The following is a 23,873-nucleotide window of genomic DNA, read 5'->3' on the forward strand; positions in this document are numbered from 1 at the left end:
TTTTATATAGTACGTTTTGGGATTTTGTTTCAGATTAAATTATTGTAAAGTGTTTACTATGTCAATGCTGAGAATGGAGCTATGTGGATTGAACATTAAAACAAAAGGAATAGATTCACCATAATGTTGTTTCTGTGTCATCGCTGATGAGGATCAAACTGTGTTAATTGAGACAGACATTAAAATAAATGAGTCAGCATTTTGGGTAAATACAATAATAAATAAAGAAAATGACAGAATAAATATATAATATAAAATGTAAGATGTTTTATAGTACTTTGTGGGATTTTGTTTCAGATTAAATTATAGTAATGTACGTGTGTTTACTGTATCACTGCTGAGGATGAAGCTATGTGGATCGAACATTAAAAGAAAAGAATAGATTCACCATAATGTGGTTACTGTGTCATCGCTGAGGATCAAACTGTGATAATTGAGATGAATATTAAAATAAAGAAGCTGACAGATTAGATATATAATATAACATGTTAGATATTTTACAGTACTTTGTGGGATTTTATTTAAAGTTAATATATGTAAAATAAAATTTTTGTTTTCTTTTTACAATTGTATCTATATTAATTACTATATGTTGCAATCTCTTAAAATTAAGCCTCTGCTTTTATTAGCAAACTAATAGTTCCACACGACAGTGATGCCAGAATCAAGCTTTTAGCAACAAAAATGAAGATAAGCGCTAGCCAGCAGGAGTATAGAAAATTTAAAGGGAAGCGGTACAAACACAACTATGCCTGGAGAGCATAGGTGTGATTTGGACTTCAGGCAACATTGGCTTTAGAAGAAGAGCGACTACCGCTAACCGTGACATTTTTACGTGTTATCCGTGTGAAGTGGTGCTGCGTTTACCTAAAAACTCAAAGCAAATAAAAATGCTTTTCCTAAATTGATTTGTAATATTGATAAAATGGACAAATGTAGCCATTAATTAATTAGATTTGGTAATAAATACAGAAAATGCGTTTTATTATAACAAATGAGTTGAGGTAAAATAAACTCAATGTTTTTATATTAATCTGTTAACAAATGCATTTTTTTGTTTATTATTGAGTCCAATAAATTAATGGTTATTAAAAAAAAAATTCCTTGTAATGAAAAAAAAAATGAAAAAATTCTAAACTTCACCAAGACTCGAACACGAGCCCACCGCATGACAAACGACAACCTTACCACCTGCGCTACAGCGCTCACTTGATGTACCAAGAGCAAAACAGCCTTTTAAAGACTGACTACAATTCTTTCACTAACTCGTCATAAACGATCAAGAATTAGCTGCAATAATAAATACATTTATCTCCATAGCATTATTGCACTAAATTTATTATGTTTTTAATTTGAAGCATACATTTTACATGAAGATACGATACTTTAAGGATGTTCATGCAATACTTTAAATACAAAACTATTCATATGCTGGTTTATCATAGTTATTCGACTACATATAACAAATATTATAATATTACTTAATTAATTTATGATAGTTGAGCATATGAGTAGTTTTGTATATAGAGTACTGAATGGTTTTAAATTATCATATCTTCATGCAAAATGTATGCTTCAAATTAAAAACAATAAATTTAGTACAATAATGCTATGTAGATAAATGTATTTATTATTACAGCTAATTCTTGATCGTTTATGACGAGTTAGTGAAAGAATTGTAGTCAGTCTTTAAAAGGCTGTTTTGCTCTTGGTACATCAAGTGAGCGCTGTAGCGCAGGCGGTAAGGTTGCCGTTTGTCATGCGGTGGGCTCGTGTTCGAGTCTTGGTGAAGATTAAAATTTTTTCATTTTTTGTTTCATTACAAAGAATGTTTTTTTTAATAACCGTTAACTTATTGGACTCAATAATAAATAAAAAAATGCATTTGTTAACAAATTAATATAAAAACATTGAGTTTATTTTACCTCAACTCATTTGTTATAATAAAACGCATTTTTTGTATTTATTACCAAATCTAATTAATTAATGGCTACATTTGACCATTTTATCAAAATTAAAAATCAATTTAGGAAAAGCATTTTTATTTTATTTATTCACTTATACCATAAGTACATCAACTGTCAGATAGATCAAAGCTGTCACTACTCCTTATTTCTTTATTACACTTTATTTTTCCGTATACTAACATTTGTCTTCGTTCTCGCCGTTCACGGTGACAGGCTGTGAATATAATATATATAATTTTTGATATATTACGTTCTGCATTTAAGATGGCTACTGACGTATTTCCGCTGGCAGTATACTTTGTGCAGTCTGCATTCCTTATATCAAAATTCACTTACTATAGAGCGTAGTACTATTCAAGATGGCGGACTTGGCAACCTTGAAAAGGACAGTTCAAGGACGCAGCGTGCTTATTAGTGGCCCTTTTGGTTTCTAATTAAAAACCTAAACAGTAAAACATTCATTATTGGTTTCAATATGTAATTTTTATATCTTATACGACTACTAAGCTGTACTTTTCCTTTTCCTAGGTTTTGACCAATTCTTTTGACTGACGTAATACCATTGTTGGAGGAAGAAGACTTTTTTTCCAAAAATGAACAAAGATTGAAGTATAACACAACATAATTCATGCCTTTCATGTGAAATAGATTTCGATGAACGTTGGAATAAAAAGAAGTCTTCGCCTTTTGAATAATCGTTGGATAATAAATTATTATCAAAAAAATACATGAATCAACTGACTCGCTTCAAAGGCGTTCATTAGCGATATAAGATTCATTATGGCTCTTATTAAATTAGCCATTATTGCTTTAACTTTAACATGTTCTCTCAATTTCGTTTACACCAATAAATCTTCATGAAACTAGGAAACGATACCTTTATGTAATTTTGGCGCCATAGAATTAGAAATATTCATATTAATTAAATGATAATTTTAAATTATAAAACAACTTTAATAGTTTAATAAAATTCACTTTCAACAAATTAAACTTTTTTTCATTTATCATACCACTTCAAAATTAATTATAAAGCACTCCCCTATATAATTCTTATACAAAACCGGCAATTTCCATCTATTTTACATGCTACATAACAATATCTACAGTTTGAATTTAATTAAAAATACAAAAAGTCAAGGTTTAATTTATTTTATTCAGTAATAACATTTCATTACATTCTGTCAGCTACAAATCGTAGTTATAATTGTTAAATATATTCACCATTTGTTAACACAGGCGACACAGGCTTTGCATTTAGCATTGTTAAAAAGATAATAACGCAAACAAATGGACCTGTCAAAAGTCTCGTGTACTAACCATTTGGCAAAAATCTGATTCTACAAAAAACGACGTTCACGGGGTTTACGATCACTGCTGCCAACCCAAATTTCCGCGTTCAAATTTTTGTCCGCCATGTTGTACATGAGGCTTGCCTGAATTGCTCCGTTAGAACGGCCCTCAAGGTTGCCAAGTCCGCCATCTTGAATAGTACTACGCTCTATAGTAAGTGAATTTTGATATAAGGAATGCAGACTGCACAAAGTATACTGCCAGCGGAAATACGTCAGTAGCCATCTTAAATGCAGAACGTAATATATCACAAATTATATATATTATATTCACAGCCTGTCACCGTGAACGGCGTGAACGAAGACAAATGTTAGTATGTATACGGAAAAATAAAGTGTAATAAAGAAATAAGGAGTAGTGACAGCTTTGATCTATCTGACAGCTGATGTACTTATGGTATAAGTGAATAAATAAAATAAAAATGCTTTTCCTAAATTGATTTTTAATTTTGATAAAATGGTCAAATGTAGCCATTAATTAATTAGATTTGGTAATAAATACAAAAAATGCGTTTTATTATAACAAATGAGTTGAGGTAAAATAAACTCAATGTTTTTATATTAATCTGTTAACAAATGCATTTTTTTATTTATTATTAAGTCCAATAAGTTAATGGTTATTAAAAAAAAAATTCCTTGTAATGAAAAAAAAAATGAACAAATTTTAAACTTCACCAAGACTCGAATCCGAGCCCAGCGCATGACAAACGGCAACCTTACCGCCTGCGCTACAAGGCTCACTTGATAGACCAAGAGCAAAACAGCGTTTTAAAGACTAACTACAATTCTTTCATTAATTCGTCATAAATGATTAAGAATTAGCTGTAATAATAAATACATTTATCTACACAGAATTATTGTACTAAATTTATTCTTTTTAATTTGAAGCATACATTTTGCATGAAGATATGATAATTTAAGGGTAACCATTCAGTACTCTAAATACATTAAACTATTCATATGCTCATCTATCATAAATTATACCATTACACGTGTAACATATATTATAATATTATTTAATTAATTTATGACAATGGAGCATATGAACAGCTTAATGTATGTAGAGTACTGAATGGTTACCCTTAAACTATCGTATCTGCATGCAAAATGTATGCTTCAAATTAAAAACAATAAATTTAGTGCAATAATGCTGTGTATATAAATGTATTGATTATTACAGTCAATTCTTGATCGTTTATGACGAGTTAATGAAAGAAATGTAGTCAGTCTTTAAAACGCTGTTTTGCTCTTGGTACATCAAGTGAGCGCTGTAGCGCAGGCGGGTAAGGTTGACGTTTGTCATGCGGTGGGCTCGGGTTCGAATCTTGGTGAAGTTTAAAATTTTTTCATTTTTTTTTTTCATTACAAGGAATTTTTTTTTTTTAATAACCATTAATTTATTGGACTCAATAATAAATAAAAAATGCATTTGTTAACAGAATAATATAAAAACATTGAGTTTATTTTACCTCAACTCATTTGTTATAATTAAACGCATTTACTGTATTTATTACCAAATCTAATTAATTAATGGCTACATTTGACCATTTTATAAAAATTAAAAATCAATTTAGGAAAAGCATTTTTATTTGCTTTGAGTTTTTAGGTAAACGCAGCATCACTTCACACGGATGACATGTAAAAATGTCACGGTTAGCGGTAGTCGCTCTTCTTCTAAAACCAATGTTGCCTGAAGTCCAAATCACACCTATGCTGTCCAGGCATAGCTGTGTTTGTACCGCTACCGCTGCTGGCTAGCGCTTATCTTCATTTTTGTTGCTAAAAGCTTGATTCTGGCATCACTGCCGTGTGGAACTATTAGTTTGCTAATAAAAGCAGAGGCTTAATTTTAAGAGATTGCAACATATAGTAATTAATATAGATACAATTGTAAAAAGAAAACAAAAATTTTATTTTACATATATTAACTTTAAATAAAATCCCACAAAGTACTGTAAAATATCTTACATGTTATATTATATATCTAATCTGTCAGCTTCTTTATTTTAATATTCATCTCAATTATCACAGTTTGATCCTCAGCGATGACACAGTAATCACATTATGGTGAATCTATTCTTTTTTTTTAATGTTCGATTCACATAGCTTCATCCTCAGCAGTGATACAGTAAACACACATTACTATAATTTAGTCTGAAACAAAATCCCAAAAAGTACTATATAAAATCTTACATTTGAAATTATAAATATAATCTGTCAGCTTCTTTATTTGTATCGTATTTACCCAATGTGACTTGTTTATTTTAATATTCATCTCAATTAACACAGTTTAATCCTCAGCGATGACACAGTAACCATAATATGGTGAATCTATTCCTTTCATTTTAATGTTCAATCCACATAGCTCCATCCTCAGTAGTGACATAGTAAACACATTACTATAATTTAATCTGAAATAAAATCCCAGAAAGTACTATAAAATATCTTACATTTTATATTATATATCTAATTGGTCAGCTTCTTTATTTATTATTGTATTTACTAAGTTTTTTCACTCGTTCATTTTATTATCCGTCTCAATTAACATAGTTTGAATCTCAACGATGACACAATAACCACATTATGTTTAGTCTATTCCTTTATTTTAATTTTGAAAATCCGCATAGCTCCATCCTCAGCACAGTGACATTGTAAACACATTACTATAATTTAATCTGAAATAAAATCCCACAAAGTACCACAAAATATTTATATCTTACATTTTATATTATAAAATTTATTGTTATACTTATCTAAAATGTTAAGTCCTTTATATACTTTTAAAAATTATTTTTATGTACATTTTACAAATTTCTTCACTTTATTTATTCACTTATACCATCAGTATATCAGCTGTCAGTAAGATTAAAACTGTTACTTACTCATTATTTCTTTATATTGCTTTATAACTTGTGGCATGTACTACGATACAATAATACTAACATTTGTCTTGGCTCACGGACCATGCATTATGTATTTTGACATATTGTCTATATTGCAGCCCCTTTACAGTCTCTACTCTCTGACGTATTTCCGCCGACCAGTAGTATCAGCAGCGACTATAGCGTAGTACCCAAAATAGTACTACGCTATAGGATATGTCGCTTTTGGGTACTACGGTAGTACCGAAAGTACTACACTTGGCAACCTTGGTTCCAAACCACCTGGAGATAAGAAACCTCCGACTTCACCGAAAAAGAAGAAGGGTAAAAAGAGCAAGAAGGCTTCTAATGCCACCGCGGCTATTGCGGGAAGCTCGCTCCCAACCTCATCGGTATCGTTGGAAATCAATAATCATCCAGAGACTGGAAATCCTTCTAATCGGGTAATCAAAGTGCCCGTCTCTAAGAAGCCTCAATATATAGTAATCCAGATGACGACACCACCAACTACGACCAATTCTACAAGTCCACCAGCTATACCTCAGCTAGAAGCCAGTAGGCCGAACGAGAGACCGAACCGTAATACACATCCATGCCATAACGGTAATCAGTTAGGGCATTGGGCCCCAGAATATCCTCGGCCTCGACGTCAAAATAGGCCATCTTCATCGGAAGCCAGGATAACACCTGAGGCACAAAACTCTCGAGCTGGAACTTCGCCGGGAAACTAAAAGCGAGGCGGGAAGAACGGGTCTCGTACCCCTCCAACCGATCTACAGGAGACCCCATAGATGAGGTTTTGCTATCACCTACCCAAGAGGAATCACGGCTGCTAGCTGATTGCCCATCCTTTACCGAAGAATCCTACCCATTGGAGATTGTGGCATCCCCGGGACGACCACAGACAAATCCTCCCAACAGGGTGGATCAAGATTTTCGAGGATATGTTCAGCTCAGCATAGAAGGTCAAACTCTATATGGCCTAATCGACACTGGGGCAGAGCGCACAATATTAGATGCCAACACTGCGCGAAGACCTATTACCTTATTCAAGCGATTATTCAAATTTTGGTGTTAAGCTTGCCGATGGGCAATCGTGCGCGGCTATTAAGGAATTACTGTTGCGATGGAATTTAAGCGACGAATCCGTGGAGTTTCCAGTTAGCCTGGCTCCGTTTATAGCTGTAGACTGCATCCTAGGGATTGATTTCTTACGTCGATTTGCTGTGAAATTAGACCCGATTGCACGCGTGTGGTGCGCCGAAGTAGGTCCTTTGCGTCCGTATATATTACCAGGCGAACCACCTACGAATCTTCGGGAAGGGTTAGGTGTAATTGCGAATGTTACTTATAATGATAATTTTATTCAAACTTTTAGGTTTAGTGATAATAGACCTTATATGGTTATAAAAGTATTAGGACATTGTATGAACGTTTTGTTAGATACCGGCTCAGCGAGATCGTATGTGGGTGATAAACTTTTGCATATTCGTAGCCCACTAATCGATCGATCTGTGTCTGGAGAAATGCGTTTGGGAGATGGAAGTACTAGTGAAGTGCTAGGAACCGTACCCCTAGAAATGGATATTGACGGTAGTTGTCATACCATATATGTACGCGTGGCTCCCCAGCTGGACTATGAAGGCATCTTTGGAATGGACTTCATACAGAGGTTCGGACTACAAATGGATCTGGATCGGTTTAGATGGAGAATCCAAGGAGGACCCTGGCATCCATTTACCCCGAGCCCGATTCGTGACTTTGGGACTCAAGGATCTAAGTCTGACTGTGCCGCATTAGAACTTTCAAGGTCTCAACAGGATATTCTAGAAGAGTTCCGAAGAACGCGTGAGCAGCCCGTTCAAGAGGTACCAAAAATTACTCCTCTAGTCAAACACCAAATTGTGATCGAGGGAAGTGCGCCCATACGCCAGCGTGCTAGGCGAATTTCTCCGAAATTATATGAACTTGTTCATCAAGAGGTGGATCGTCTACTAGCGACAGAAGTCATCGAGCCCTCCCAAAGTTCTTGGGCTAGTTGTCCGGTATTAGTACCTAAGCCTAATGGAAAACATAGGTTTTGCATTGACTATCGAGCCGTTAATGCAGTCACCAAAAGGGATGCGTATCCCATACCACATATAGAAGCCATATTAGACAAATTGCGATCAGCCAAGTATATATCTACGTTGGATCTTAGCCAGGCATACTTCCAGATGGAATTGGAAGAAGCTAGTAAGGAAGTGACCGCATTTATAGTTCCAGGGAAAGGCCTCTATCAGTTTCGACGCATGCCCTTTGGTTTGACTAACGCGCCGGCAACTTTCCAGCGATTAATGGATCGGCTCATAGAACCTGAATTAGATCCGGTGGCGTTTGCTTATTTAGACGATGTTATAATTGTAACGGAGACTTTTGACAAGCATATGCATTGGTTAGCACGAATCGTATCCATTATCCAACGCGCCAACTTAGAAATTAACTGGGAGAAAAGTAAGCTCTGTCGAGCCGAAGTACCTTTCCTAGGCTACTTAGTAAATAGAAACGGTCTTTGCGTGGACCCAGAGAAGGTGCGCCCCATCATCGAATATCCACCTCCCATAAACTTGAAACAGCTTCGAAGGTTCTTGGGGATGGATAGTATTCGAAATTTGTACAGGATCTTGCTGATGTTAAGATACCGTTAGTGACCCTGTTAAAAAAGGATGTTAACTGGCACTGGGACCAGGAACAGATTGAGGCTTTTGAAAAGTTAAAAATAGCCTTGTGTGAGGCTCCCGTGTTGGCACGACCAGACTTTACAAAACACTTTATACTACCGACAGATGCTAGTGATTTTGCGATCGGGGCAGTTTTGGTTCAAAATTTCGAAGGCCAAGAACATCCTGTAGTATATATAAATCGCGTACTTAGTTCGGCTGAAAAGAAATATACTGTCACCAAGAAAGAATGTTTAGCTGTCATCTGGGCTATTAAGAAATTACGGCCTTATTTGGAGGGTTATCAGTTTACGGTAATAACAGACCACAGTAGTCTCAGGTGGCTCCACAATTTGCAGGACACTACCGGCCGTTTAGCTCGGTGGGCACTAGCTTTGCAAGCCCACGACTATACTATTTTACATCGGAGAAGAGTCCTGCACCAAGTCCCAGATGCTTTGTCTCGGGCCATGGAATCAGTAACTTTAGGATCTACTGAAGTGGATGCTGCCGTAGCCGCTGCTAAAGAAGTCATCTCGGATCGATGGTACGTACAGCGTATTGCCAATATCAAGAAACACCCTCGGACATACCCTGACTGGAAGGTAACAGAAGGACGCCTGTACTGTCACAAACCGAATCCAGTCCGCGAGATGCTGGGAGAAGATTGGGACGCCTGGAAGTTGGTTCTGTCTGAAGGGAAAAGGCACAATGCTCTTAAGATAGCTCATGACGACCCTTCGGCCGGCCACCAGGGAGTTGCGAAAACCTTTGATCGACTGTTAGTGCGTGTATATTGGCTAGGAATGTATCGCGATGTACTTAATTATGTGAGATCCTGTGCTGTTTGTCAGAAGACTAAGGTTTTACAGACCCCGCCCATGGGTTTAATGGGACATCGTGTTTATGAAAAACCTTGGACCGTTGTCTCAGTTGATCTTATGGGTCCACTACCACCCACTACTTCTCAATTTCGTTATATAATTGTGTTTGTGGACAACTTTAGTCGGTGGGTTGAAATATAACCGCTTCGAAAGGCAACTGGCGCTGCGATAACTAAATCATTCGTAACGCGAGTGATATACCGATGGGGAGCTCCCGAAATCCTCCTTAGTGACAATGGTACCGAATTCATTAATAAGCAGCTCAAGACTTGTATAAGTGAACATGGTATTCGCTTAATAACTACACCCCCTTATTATCCCCGTGCGAATCCTGTCGAAAGAGTGAATCGCGTGATCAAAGGAATGATCTCGTCATTCATTGGACAGAATCATCGCACGTGGGACGTTTACTTGCATCAGTTCCAATTCGCGATTAATAACTCGTTTCATAGCTCTATTGGGGAGGCTCCAAGCTTTGTCAATTTAGGACGAAGATTGGAAGCCGTCCGCTTTGTTCAAAGTTCTGAAAAAGAAGTTAAACATATTGTAAAGACGGACCCCAATCAATGGAACGAGCGTATGCGACGCTTGGAGTTACTCCGAGATTTGGTACAGCAACAAATGGAGAAGGCTAGCCTCCGCCAGGCTCAGTATTATAATCAGGATCGACGGGAATATAGCTTTCGAGTGGGTGAATTAGTTTGGCGAAAGAGTCACGTTTTATCTTCAGCTGCAAATGATTTCAACGCGAAATTGGCACCAAATTTTACAGGACCGTATCAGATAGTGAGGGTTATTACCCCTACTGTTTACGAACTGTTAGATGCTGATTCGCGCTGTAACCCCAAGGTACACATTAGTCACTTAAAACCTTTTATTTCTGATTTTCCGGAATTCGTAACGAATCATACTGAGTCAAGTTTAGAGGAACCTGGTGAGAAAATAACGGAGGTTAGACCCTCTGCTCCCAGGATTAAACCCGTAACTGCCAGCCGTGCGTCGGAGATCGGAAACTCTACTTGGAGGAAGCGATTGCGACTTCGGAAGTAGAAAATTGGTGGAGGATACTCCTTGTAGTTGTCTGATTATATCTCTCCTGTATACTACCGACTATATATAGTGTGCTTGGTGTAACCTTGATTTTCGTTCACCCTTTTATTTAGAATGTCTTCTCGCAACGAATCTTCCGCCTTAAGCCCGTGTGCAGGCGAATTAACAGGACCAGATTCAGTAACCTCCACTCAGGACCGGGATTTCAGCCCCATAAGAGGCACCCTATTGGTTCGACCCGGGGATTTTCTGTCGTCCGCGCAGGGACCAATGGACCGCCCGGATCAGGGCCCCACATCCGAGTCTGAGAACTCATCGGCTCCCTGGTACTGCCGTCCGCTGGCTCAGTCCGAGCCACCGCTACCGTTGGAGCAGAGAGCCCAAATGTGGACTCGCGGACCCCTGCCATTCAATCGGTGCTACGCTTGCCATGCTTTTGGTCACCGGTTTTATGAGTGCACTGCGACACTCATAACTGTTTTTTGCCGACATTGCGGTTGGGCGTTCGAGGACGAAGCTACTTGCCTGAGGTGCAATAATAAATACCTCAGCTCGCCAATATGTTCCCGACCGCGGCATATGTGGTGGACCAACGAGCTGCCGCTGCCGGAACACTTTATTAAAAGGCGTCCCAGCTCGCGCAGTAGTGATCGGAAGAGGAAAGATTGGGTCCTTAAATACCGCGCCAGCCGTCAGGCCCGAAGGGAGGAAGCTGCGATGGAAGCTGCAGCCCTCTGCGCCGCGGAAGCTGCTGCCGCCCCAATAACCGAAACGGAATAGTTTCTTCGCCTCCTGCGCTCCTTTGCGTTGCTCATTTGTGTTGTTCTTCGTTTCATATATACTCTCTCTTATGTATATTCAGTTTTTTTTATATATATATAGTTCTTTTCGTCTTCTATCCCAAGCCTTTTAACTCAGGCTGTAGGCTGTAGTTGCTATCTTTGTTATGTTTCCTGATGTTTAGCTTCGGCTAATTTCCTCGTTTTTTTCTCTTTCAGCGCTAAGTGCTAAATCAGTATCCTTTATTTTATTTTATCCCTAAAGACTGAATTTTGCGGGTTTTGGGAAGGAGCGAGGATATAAATGGTATTATTTTTTTGTCTTTTCTCACCCTGATGGGTTTCGTCTAAGGGTAGGGGAGTTGTAACAAGGCAAATTCTTTTGCCTTACTACATAACTTGTTTCTACTTTTAAAAGCGCCGCGCTTAAATGAGGTTGCGCTCGATCCCGCGTGGCGGCGCTGTGCCCCGCGCACAGCTGCCGCGATCGCCTGGTCGAGCGGGGCCTTAGGCGCAGACACACCGCTTTTACCAGTCATCAAGGCAGGACGTATCTTTGTGGAAAATCCAAGGAAAGCTTTAATCAAGTTCGGATACTCATGTAAGTGGACCCTGAGACTGGATTCGATATACTAAGAAGGAAGGAAGGAGGTTAGACAGGAAATTGGGAACTGTCGAGAGGTTCAATTGGGGACTTCACTCCATCCACTACTCCTAACCTTAAATTTGACACTGCTGTGCATGCCTGGCTTGTACTTTGTTACACTGTTTATTGCATGAAGGTAAGCGTTGAGCACTGATATTAGGACTCAACGTTTAATTAATAATATTCCTCTGTAATTAACTTGGTGGCTCCAAACTTGGTGGGGCGTATTAGGTCTATGTAGGAAGTGTTATCGAGTCCAACTCCAATTACAGGAGACAGATAGAGAGCTTTCCCCTTTTGCTCTCATATATTCTAGTATTTCCAATAAGGAAGGTGGACTATCATTGAGAGGAGTTGGATTATAAATTCCATAGCCTGTACGATGACAGGAGTTAGGCTTTAATGCCATACATATATATACTTTTATTTTCCTTCTTATATACTTGTACATAGTCTTATTTTCAATCAAGTATCTCCTGGCTAGGTATTGAATTATATTATGGTTAACATAAGGTTGATGAATTTGGTGCATACGCACATTAAGAAAGGAGATTTAGAGACTCCGTTGGACAACCCTAGCCAATTAACTTTTCTGGTATTGATTTGAATATTGATGGATTTGGCTACGCCTTACTTGACCTGGTGTTACCTCTTTGCTTGTATCTTATACTTCCTACAGGAATAGTGCAGCAAGTAATTAGGTTCTTGGAGGGCTAGCGTTGGATAAACTTGGAAGGGGTCTTTTGGCCATTTGGACTTGTCCATGCCTGGACTGAGAGTCATACGAGTGATCCGCCTCCTCAATGTTATCTAATATTCATTCTTTTATTTCTTATGTATATATAAATATTTTCTTGTAAATGATTATCATCTCATTGCTCTTGTCGTATTAAGTTACCGGTAGATTTTGGGGAGTAATCCCATATACAATTGTATAATTATCTTAACTTGTATACTTGTAAAATTAATGGACAGAGCAGTGATAGAATATAATTCGTATTTTGATTTTTATTAATGTGTACTGGTAATTTTCCAAGAAAATCCACTTTAATTTCACAGCATGCCACGTCCTTGAAAAGTCTCAAGTCGGCAAGCCTCAGACTGGCTCATATAAGGTTTATGAGCCTGGCGCTCTTTATAAGTAAAGTCTGTGTGCCTTTGCAATGATTCTTGTTAAAATTGTGCCTTCCCCACAATAGCAGGAAGTCATGTCGCAAATGGATCCCCTGGTGATGCAAAATATTTCATATTGTTTTAGGGGTAACGTTGGAACTGATTTCATTCAAAATCATGGCAGAATGCTGGAAAGGATTATTTAACATTGAGTTTACTCTATTATACTATTTTCTTCTTCTTTTGTCTTGGCAAGACCATGATTTTTTCTTCTATGATCTTGAAATCCTTCTAGGCCATTCTGGTCATAGCAATAAATCCACTTACTGACTTTGTGTCTGTTTAAATTTAACTTCCTTGCAATTTCAGAAATTGTATAATTTTCTTCTTTTAAAGCCATGATTTTTCCTTTATAAAAATATCTTTCTCTCGATTCATGCTTGCCCTTTTTAAACAACTTCCACTGAACTGTATCCCACAGTCTAATGTTTTGTACATTCTTTTTTTTAATGGATGTTATAGAAAAACAATTGAAGAAAAAACATAAGACTGTGGAATACAGTTCAGTGGAAATTGTTTAAAAAAAGGTAACCATGAATCAAAGAGAGGAAGATATCTTTTTAAAATGAAGGATCATTGCTTTAAAAGATGAAAATTATACAATTTCTGAAATTGCAAGGAAGTTGAATTTAAACAGACACACAGTCAGTGAGTGTATTTATCGTTATGAACAGAATGGCTTAGGAGGATTACAAGACTGTAGGAGGAGTAATCATGGACTTGCGAAGACAACAGCAGAAGAAAATATAATTATTGTAAATTCAATGGCAAATAATCCTTTTCAGCCGTCTCCCATGATTTTAAATGAAATCAATGCGAATGTTACACAGAAAACAATATGCAATATTCTGCATCGCCAGGGAATCTATTGCCAACGTCCCTGTAAAAAAATAAAATATACAAATGAGTATAGAGAAAGAAGAGTTGGATTTGCCTTTCAACATATAAGCAAAACGGAAGAGTATTGGGACAAGGTAATTTGGACGGATGAAAAAGTATTCGTTTACACTGCAGATGGGCGAATACATGTCTAGAGGCCAGACAATGGAAGGCTAGAAGAAAAATATGTTCTTCCAAGAGATAAGAGTAGAAGAATTCCATTGGCATTTTGGGGATGGATATCCAAGCATGGTATTGGAGAATTACAGGAAATTGATACCAAAATGAACTCTCAAGTGTACATGGATGTTTTAGAAGATGTGATGTTGTCAACAGTGGGAAGCATTTATCCAGCAAATGAAATGCCTGTGATAGAATATGCACAGGATAATTCTAGTATACATACCTCCTACGCAACCAGGAATTGGATTAACCAGCATCCGGAAATATCATTAGTTGACTGGCCATCAAAATCCCCCGACATAAATGTGATAGAAAACATATTGGATATAATCACGAAACGTTGGAAGCCAGAAGCAGAGAGGACAAGAGCTGCATTAAGAAAACATGTCATGAGAGAGTGGGAAGCCCTTAGAGGAGAGCCTGAAATATGCGAAAATTTAGTAAACTCTGTCCCAAACAGATTGATGCGTGTTATAGAAAACAATGGCAATGCAATTGACTATTGAAGGTAAATAGATAAAAACTTCTTACAATGAAACAAATAATTTTTTACTATGCAAAATTATTTAATATTTTAGATCTACCTAATTTCTCTGATCAAGAATTGGTGGACTAGTTGAAGCGGTGAAAATGGCTGTCAAAGGACCCCAACAAGTTCCTATTTTTTTTGTCCAGTATGCCTGGAATTAAATTTTTTATTAAAAATATGCAAAATGTTAGAGTTTTTAATATGTAAATACAAATATTTATATATACCCAAGCAATTATTTAGCTTTATTTGATGGACCTATTTTTACACCTTACATTTTACATAAATAACAGCGGTCTTTTGTCTACACTGTTAACCTTAGCTCCTCCTTATTATAATAACTCCTGTAATTAAAAATTGTAAAAACCTTTTAACAAAGAAATATTTCTAACTGGTATTCTTCACTATGGTTTGAATACTTATCTGATAATTATTGTGGTTTTTTTACATATCACTTCATTTGATTCAGCTGTTCTGCAGTGTACTTTAAAAAAAATTAATTAGATTCCATTGCAATGAAGATAATTTAAGTTTATTTTGAAAAAATATCTATTAAAATGATCGTTTGCGCTACAAATAGCTCTTGACACTTCGTAATTGACATTTGCCATTTTACGAACTAACGACGAGTGGACTATATGTAAATAACAGATCTTATTTTTAGTTGGCTACACTATTTGCTATAGTCGGTTTTAAGACACCAACATAAATGATTTTTTCTACAGTTTAGTTTAGGCCAAGGAAGTACGAGGTGAAGTTAACTGAAATGGCCACGATTCAATTTCCCACAGTGTACCACCCCCAATCAAATGATTTGATTGAACGATGGCATCGCACACTGAAAGCAGCTTTAATGTGCTCACCCAAGCCTTGGTTCGAGGTTCTTCCCGTGGTATTCCTTGGCCTTAGGACTTCTTTCAAGGAGGATCTTCAAGCCATTCCTGCGGAAATGCTGTACGGCACTAAACTGAGGATTCCTGCAGTTTTCTTTGTGTCCACAGAACAACCAGCAGACCCTCAGATCTTCCTTGACAGGCATAGAGAGCTGATGCGGTGTTTTCGTCCAACAGCAACTACCCACCACAATAAAGCTAGGCTCTTCACTCTCAAGGACATCAGCACCTGCACTCACGTCTTCGTCAGGAACGACACTATTAGGTGACCACTGGAACCGCCCTACGATGGGCCATACCAGGTGGTACAGAGGATCTCTGATAGAGTCTACTCTGTCCTACGGTGGAACAAAAAGAAACCTCTCAATCGAGAGGTAAAACCCAACCTACACAAACAAAGAAGATGTAGGACACGAAGACACTGATGATCACCAAGAAGCACAGCAGTCAACACATCACTGGCACTCTACGATAGATCCACCCACGCGCACGTACAAAAGGGTGCAACTAAAACTATCTCACGATAACTGACGATAACTAAATACAATGTGACAGTTACATAAAAATCTTCCTTAGAGGGGGGGGGGGGGTACTTGTGGCGGCGCTGGCAAGCAATCATAGCGGCATCCACTGTTACCACAACAGCGAACTTCATAAGTTGGCAACTCTGTTAAAAGACAAGACTGCACTCATTATAGATATATAAGCATACTGTACGTTATCAGTGCACATGCACTAACCACTTGTATATACGTTGTAACCTGAGGGGCACAAATATCTTTAAACACAAAAAATAATTGGTGGAATAATCATTTATTCCCACTAAGTCTCAGAAGAGGGGGCCTGCCGCGATGCTCACGCACACTTATTATACGCGTACACAGTATTTTCGGGTTCTCACTACGTTGATACGAGGGGGGGAGGGAATTATTCAGGGATGGACCGGGGAGGGGCAGGGGCGGACTAAAAAGGGTAACGGGGTAAACGGGGAAAAACGTAAGGGAGAAACGGGAGACAGGTATGGGTTATGGGAGCACTGGGAAACACGGCAGCGACCACTTCGACCACGAATCTCGGCACTCCACAATTCCCGTGACGCGATAACTTTAGCCTCTCGAAAAAGGGGCCCGTATTCCTAAGACGATGCTCTCAGTGAATGACGGCGACGATCCTTCTGTTTCTCTTACACTATATATCAGAGAAAACTCGGCGCGAGGCGAATGTTCTGACTGTAGAACAGAAGTGGCCCGGTCCTCGGTTCTTCGTTTCCTCCTGGGCCCCGGGTCCTTTTCCTAATTCCTAGGATCTCGTCATTATTCAGGGCAACAGCGCATGCTCTCGATCAATCAGACAATTATCACCTATAATATTGGCTGTGATCCGCATTCGCACTGTTCCCTGGGTTTCTTAATTCCTCGGCTAGCCGTGTCGTCTGCTTCGTTGTTTTCTGGTATCCGGGCGGGGCTCTGTGGTGCGGGGTCGACGAGTCGTGGTCGGGGAAGCGGTAGCCGTGGCGCGGGGATAGCGCGGGCAAGGGAGACCGCGGCTCGGCGTGCTAGCGGCGCGGCGCGGTAACGGGAAGGAATGGGTGGGGCCGCTTCTGCGGGGATATGCGGTGAGGGGACGGTAGGAGCGTCGCGTAAACAGTCGCGCTCAGCAGGAAGGTTAGAGTGAGAGGGCATTATAGGCGTTCGGGCACAGGAGCGTAAAGGATAGGACAACAACAGTTTTCTATCTCATGTTGGAGCAGAGGAGACTTCTTAATACTAGTTTCATAGTAAAATAAAATATTCTTAACAGGCTTTATATTATGTACACTTAATCCTACAAACATTCATCCTTCAGCACTCATACTCTATCCCAAAAACATCTACTCTCCTTCCGTGGTCGACACTTACAATATTCCTACATCGGAAAACTACATCGTTGCTCCACGGAAGGTTCATCATGCTACATTCACCCCTACACAGTCATACCGGGTGAATCGCAGGAGGCGCTAAGGGGGACGGGAGAAAACTAACAAAACCTATGCATTTCTGTAACGTGTTTCTACCACGTTACAACGTATATGTGGTATTGCAATATGTGAAACCCTATATATATATATATAGGGACCCTTCTTGATGTATCTCTCTCTTTAGCATATCCTATAGTTGTACGGGTCCATGGACCACCCTCAACAGTATTATAGAAAAAGAATCTCTAAGGGTGAACCCTACCAAGTCGGGTTAACTTAACCCAGAGTTAAAGTAGTATAGTTAATGTAACGGAAACTATACTACTTTAACTCTGGGTTAAGTTAACCCGACTTGGTAGGGTTCGCCCTAAGGGTGAGGTTCACCAAGCCCGGCTTGGGGTTAGCCGGCCTAAACTCATACAGCTCATGTAACGGAAACTATACTACTTTAGCCCGAAAGTATACCATATTAGCCCGGCTTGAAGGCAAGCCGGACTTGGTGAACCTCAACCTAAGTTGAAAATAAAAACGCTTAGTTGTAGATGAATCGGAGTAGAACATTTATTCTTCCCAGTGTACAATAATTCAAACAAATATATATATATATATTGGTAATCCAAAAATTACGCGAGCGCCTCTAACGGCTAAAATATGAAGCTCTCTAAGTAAGACAACTCCTAGATTCTGTTTACATTTCAGCATCATTTGAAGATTTAAATTATTAACGTATAATTATTCAATATACAACATCTACTTATGCTTTCAATAATTGACGTAATGAATATGTCAAAAGGATATATTAGACCTATGCGTGAAGGAGAAGAGCTGTATAAAAGTGGAATGATCATATCTGTAGGGAAAAAAGAAAAGAATGGAGCTTTGGTTCAAATCCAGGCTTTGGTTCTCCGTACTTCGGGCCTACAAAGTAAAGATCCTGCAACTGTAAAAATATGGATTGATACCTATGAAGAATATGGAGCAAGGATACTGCAAAATGAGGAAAACTTCAGAAATTACTGTAATTGCCCTGCTGGTAACTCCCAGAAATGCAAGCATATAATGGCTGTAATGCTCTATTTAACTAAGTATGTCCAATTGTTCCCTTCAACAATAATAAGTAATTTACTTTTTATTAATTTTATTCTCTTATATATAGCTGTTATGAAAGTGAGCTTGATGATTTGAGCTGCACAGATATTGAGCAACAATGGGGATTTTTAAAAGCTTCTACTTTAAAAGACTACAAAGCAAAGCAACTATCTGAGTTATGTCATGTCAAAAAGCAGAATGATATTTATATTAATAATATACCAAAAGTAACCACAGAAATGCGAGAAAAGTGGAGACAAAAATTAATGAACTGTAAGCACAGTGTATAATGTTTCTGTTTACCGAGGAAAAACGTGGCCTCTGGAATCGCTTCAATTATTTACCATAATTGCTGCAACGATAGTAATATAATATAAAAGTGTGTTTTGTTATTTTCTATTGTATAGGCTGTCCACTTGGTGAGTATTCTATATTTATGAGCTGTATACGTATGGGACAAAACTTAGAAGCCTGTGTAGATGAAACAAATCTTCAAGAATTACAGCATCAACAGTTAATTAGAAGACTTTTAACTTATCGCAGTTGGCGTATCCTTGGTGAAATTAGAAACATGACATTTGAAAAATTGCAAACATTACAGCCTGAACTAATTGAATTTTACCACAAGCATGTTGTCGTTACATTGGATCAAAGTGTAAATATATCTACCGTAAAGCAGGGAACTCTATAATGGCACCGTGCCAGAAATATTAGACAAACGTCTTCGAAAGCCAGATCTCAGTTCACGTATTATTTTAATAAAAAAGCTAATTGGGATGCCAGATACATGGAGGTTTTCCATAGCAATTGGCAAGGCAATATACACACTCGTAGGGGCTTAGAAGATGAGATATCATGCAGACTTAAATTTAAAGAGAGAAATATGTGTGATGTATTAGAATCTGGTCTTTTGGTTCGTCCTGAAGTACCTTGGCTTGCATGCAGTCTGGATGGAACAATGTTGGATGAAACTTGTAATTTTATCAGGAATATTGAGATAAAATCTTTTAAAGAAGGCACTAAACTTACCGCAATAGAACTTATTGAAATGGAAGTAATCCCTACTTTAGATCAAAATGGCAACATTAAAAGAAATACTCAGCATTATGCTCAAATGCAATTAGGCATGCTAATTTCAGGACTTGATAAAACTGAGTATTGTATTTATTCTCGTGTTAGTGAAAATTATATAAGTACTACCGTTTCTTTTAATGAGGAATATACTTTGTATCTTTGCTCTGTATTGGTAAATGTTTATTTTGATCAATTTTTGCCAAGAATGATGTTATCTCATAACAATAATAATAAAATATAACTTTTAACTATTTTTTATTATTTCATAAAATATCTTTATTACAACTTATTACATAAATTTGTCAATATTAATCACAGGAGGACCTAAGTTTGTTAAACTACAAACGATTATAAGTATATCTTCAACATAAGGCATCAATGTCCATGATATTGGTCCGCGCAGAAATTCATACTGTCTTAATCTTTGGATCACTGGCTCTACATGAACTCTTGCTCGCGCAATCTCAGCATTTTGGATACAGTCTTCTTGACTCATTTGTTTCTGTTTTTGTAAAAACGGTGGCCTGATAAGATCTAAATACAGCTAGAATATAAAAACAGTAGTAAATTTTAACAAATAATTAAACATCAGTAAATAATTAGAATTACTCACATTCATACATTCATTTTCTATTCTGTAACCTTTATCCACCATGATACCATCTTTACAATCCATTTTAAAAAGGATTGAACTATCATTTACGATATGCTTGTCCGTTGCTCTTCCACCATAAGGTACACTAATTTCAGTTATGAGTCCTGAAGGTGTTATACCAATGTTAAATTTAACAGTATAGGTCTTTTTATATTGAGAGTAAGTTAAAACCCTGCATTTTAGACATTTAGACTGTTCAATAGGGATCTCAGCACAGTCCATAATAATCCTTGTATGTTTAAAATTTTTAAATGACATTGGTAAATTATTTCTAATAAGTTCTTGGTCAGGAAACGGAATCATAACTTTTAGAACTTCAGCAAGTATAGGACACATGTTTCTAAAATAGTTTGCACATGTTTGACTATTTACATCAAACAGAATACTTAATCCTGCAAATGCCATATTTTGTTTAATTTTAACCATAGTCAAAATTACTCTATCTTTCACAGATAATATCATTTTGTTTGTCGTTGTTTCAGTTATTAAATCTTCAACACAAGAGACAATGGTATTTAGAAGTTCTATAGAGTGAATTCCAGTGAAAGTGAAGAGCTTCGTTTTATTATTAAGAAGATTACTTAAATTAGAACACTTTACTGGTTGAACAATTCTTTCTGTGAATTTTGGAAGAAAATTAACCTGTGTACATTTCTGTGTTGCAACATTGTCACATAAAAAGTCTGCAAGTTCAATATTGTCTTGAGGTCTACATTCTCTATGATCAGCTAGATTCACTTGAACCCCAGTGCTTAAAATTGATTTAAGCTTCACTAAAGTAATATTTGTGCTTTCTTTATTTATATTCATGTCAGAGACAGTTAATTTATCAACTCTAGCTTTTTCTGAATTTAAATTTGATATTTTCCTGCATTGAAAAAAATGAAATATATTTATAAAAATTTTTAATTGAAAGTAAAAAATTTATATAAATACATATATATACCTGCTTTCTCTATTCTCTGCCCTTCTACTACGTGCTAATTTCTCTTCTTTTTTAATAGGCTGCTCAGAAATTTCATGACTTCTAGCAGGAACATTCAGACTAGGAATAGCGGTAGGATAAAGCATATGTTTTATAGTATCTTAAAAAAAATAAAATAAACTATCTAAGCATGTGAAATATGTATTTGGAATATTAGTAAAAAATATATATTTGTACTTACTAACAGTGGTTGGAAAATAGTCTGATGGAAGGAAATGATGGGAACAAACCCGCATTGTATTACTTGCCGGCTTGCCCATTTTTAAAGCTGTTTCCCACTGAGATCTTCTTCTTTTATCTTTTGGAAATAAATGTAAACTTCCTGCGGTGTCAGCATAATTTGAACATTGCGGGACACAGCAGTAGTTTGTATTTCGTTTCTTTTTGTCCATAGCTTTTATCACATTTATATGACTACATACTCATGTGTCTTATTTAGAAAGCTTTGCATTTTAATCACTAGAGGCGCCCGCTTGAATCTTTGGATTGCCAATATATATATAATAACCTTTATATATTAATAAAATATGTCAATAAATGAATTAAAGAATATTATACTAACATATACTGAACGTTATACGAGATTGAGATCTTAAATAGTGCAATTTTTCAATTTTCTTAATATTATTTTTTCTTTATATTTTTAAAAGATTAAAGCATTTATTAGATGACTGTTTATTGAAAAAGCTCTAAAAAACTGATTCACTAAAAATATTGCCTAACATTATATCAGAAGAAATGAAATTGTTTAACGATTAATCCTCCATAAAATTATTATATATGTTAAATTAGTTGTTGAATACATTTCTCATATACCTATTTTTAGAAATACGCCACGTAATGCCATGCATAGATGCGCGTATTCAATTAATATTTTTTGTATATATTTTTCACAGATTACAATATTAAATACATCCACTTAGTGTATATAACCAAGGGACCTACAAAACATACCGTTTTTGCTAAAATCGAAAAAAAAAATTTTTAATGTAATTTTTACAGACGACAAAATAAAAGTGATTTAAAAGTTACAAATAATGATTTAAGGTTCACATAAAAACCCAATAGGATATTTTATTAACATAATTCACAACGTGCATATGTCAGATAAAAAACAGAGAAACGAATGAACAAAGAAAGCGTCAATAGCACCTAGTATAAAAGTATGGTACAATAAACTGGTATAGATGAACGATTGAATCAAGGAGTTTCTTTATACATTTAACGTAAATAGTATGTATATAGGAACCATAAATCATTCACATCAATATCGACACTTTTACTTAAATATGTAAAAAACCTAAAGATTCAATTTTGCGTCCACTGTTAAAAGTAGTGTAAATGAACGGAGCTGAAGGAAACGTACAAATTTCATGATGTGCGTATTATAATACATAATCTACTAGATTATAATAGGTTCTTAGTCTTTATTCCTGCTAGAGATTCTATAATTATGATTATAAAAGAAAACAATTCAAAGAAGTAATTAATAATAAATGGGCTTAATAAAATAATCAAAAAACTTTAAAATGAAAAAAACCTTTAATGTAGAAATAACGGCACATCAGAATTAAACAAAAAAAATATGCACAACATTTTCTATTTAAAACAGATAAATCTGGATACTTAATATAATATAGTCCGCCACTAAACAAAAATCCACTTAAAAGTTTCGAAACTATTAAATTCATATTTAAATTTAAATTCAATTTTCTGCATGAGTTTGAGTTTATAAAGATGTGATTGATATTCATTTGCTCCTTTGGGCAGGAGCATAACGAGGTAAGAACAATCAGATCCACCGTTAAATAAAAGTCGTCATAGATTGAGAGTCTAAGTAATGCGATTACTGACCACCTATCGGTACAATGTACCTTCCATAGGGTGATGTGTCACATAAAAGGCCCAAGAGCTGCAATATATAAGAAAAATTCATTAATCTTCGTAACTGCAAGAAATATCAATTTATTAAAAAGGCCATTTTGAGCAAAAATAAGGAAGGAGTTTCTAAAAGGACCCAAAACAAATCGATATTTTTCATACTTAGGAAATTACACATGTACACTCATATATCTATGTTTTGGGACACTATAGTTACCTTATCCTGTATAAAAGTAATATTTTATTATGGTACAAATATACTAATAACATTTTTAAATAATATTTAAGTAAACAAAGTGATAACTACAAATGTACATAT

At 36.5% G+C, this 23,873-nt stretch overlaps 1 protein-coding gene across 1 annotated transcript; it reads right to left on the reverse strand.

Annotated features, from left to right (window-relative positions):
* Window positions 1-20,322: 20,322 nt before the first annotated feature.
* LOC136781802 (uncharacterized) lies at window positions 20,323-22,065 on the reverse strand. The gene is made up of 4 exons (XM_066740803.1): window positions 21,855-22,065; window positions 21,635-21,773; window positions 20,647-21,556; window positions 20,323-20,577 (listed from the first exon to the last, which is right to left on the reverse strand). The coding sequence occupies exons 1-4, from the start codon at window positions 22,063-22,065 to the stop codon at window positions 20,323-20,325; spliced, it is 1,515 nt and encodes a 504-aa protein (XP_066596900.1).
* Between the last annotated feature and the right edge of the window lie 1,808 nt (window positions 22,066-23,873).

This window comes from Prorops nasuta, unplaced genomic scaffold, assembly GCF_024137725.1.
Source record: "Prorops nasuta isolate Cenicafe-Biocafe unplaced genomic scaffold, Cenicafe_Pnas_1.2 PNAS00024, whole genome shotgun sequence".
In the NCBI taxonomy this organism is placed as follows: domain Eukaryota; kingdom Metazoa; phylum Arthropoda; class Insecta; order Hymenoptera; family Bethylidae; genus Prorops; species Prorops nasuta.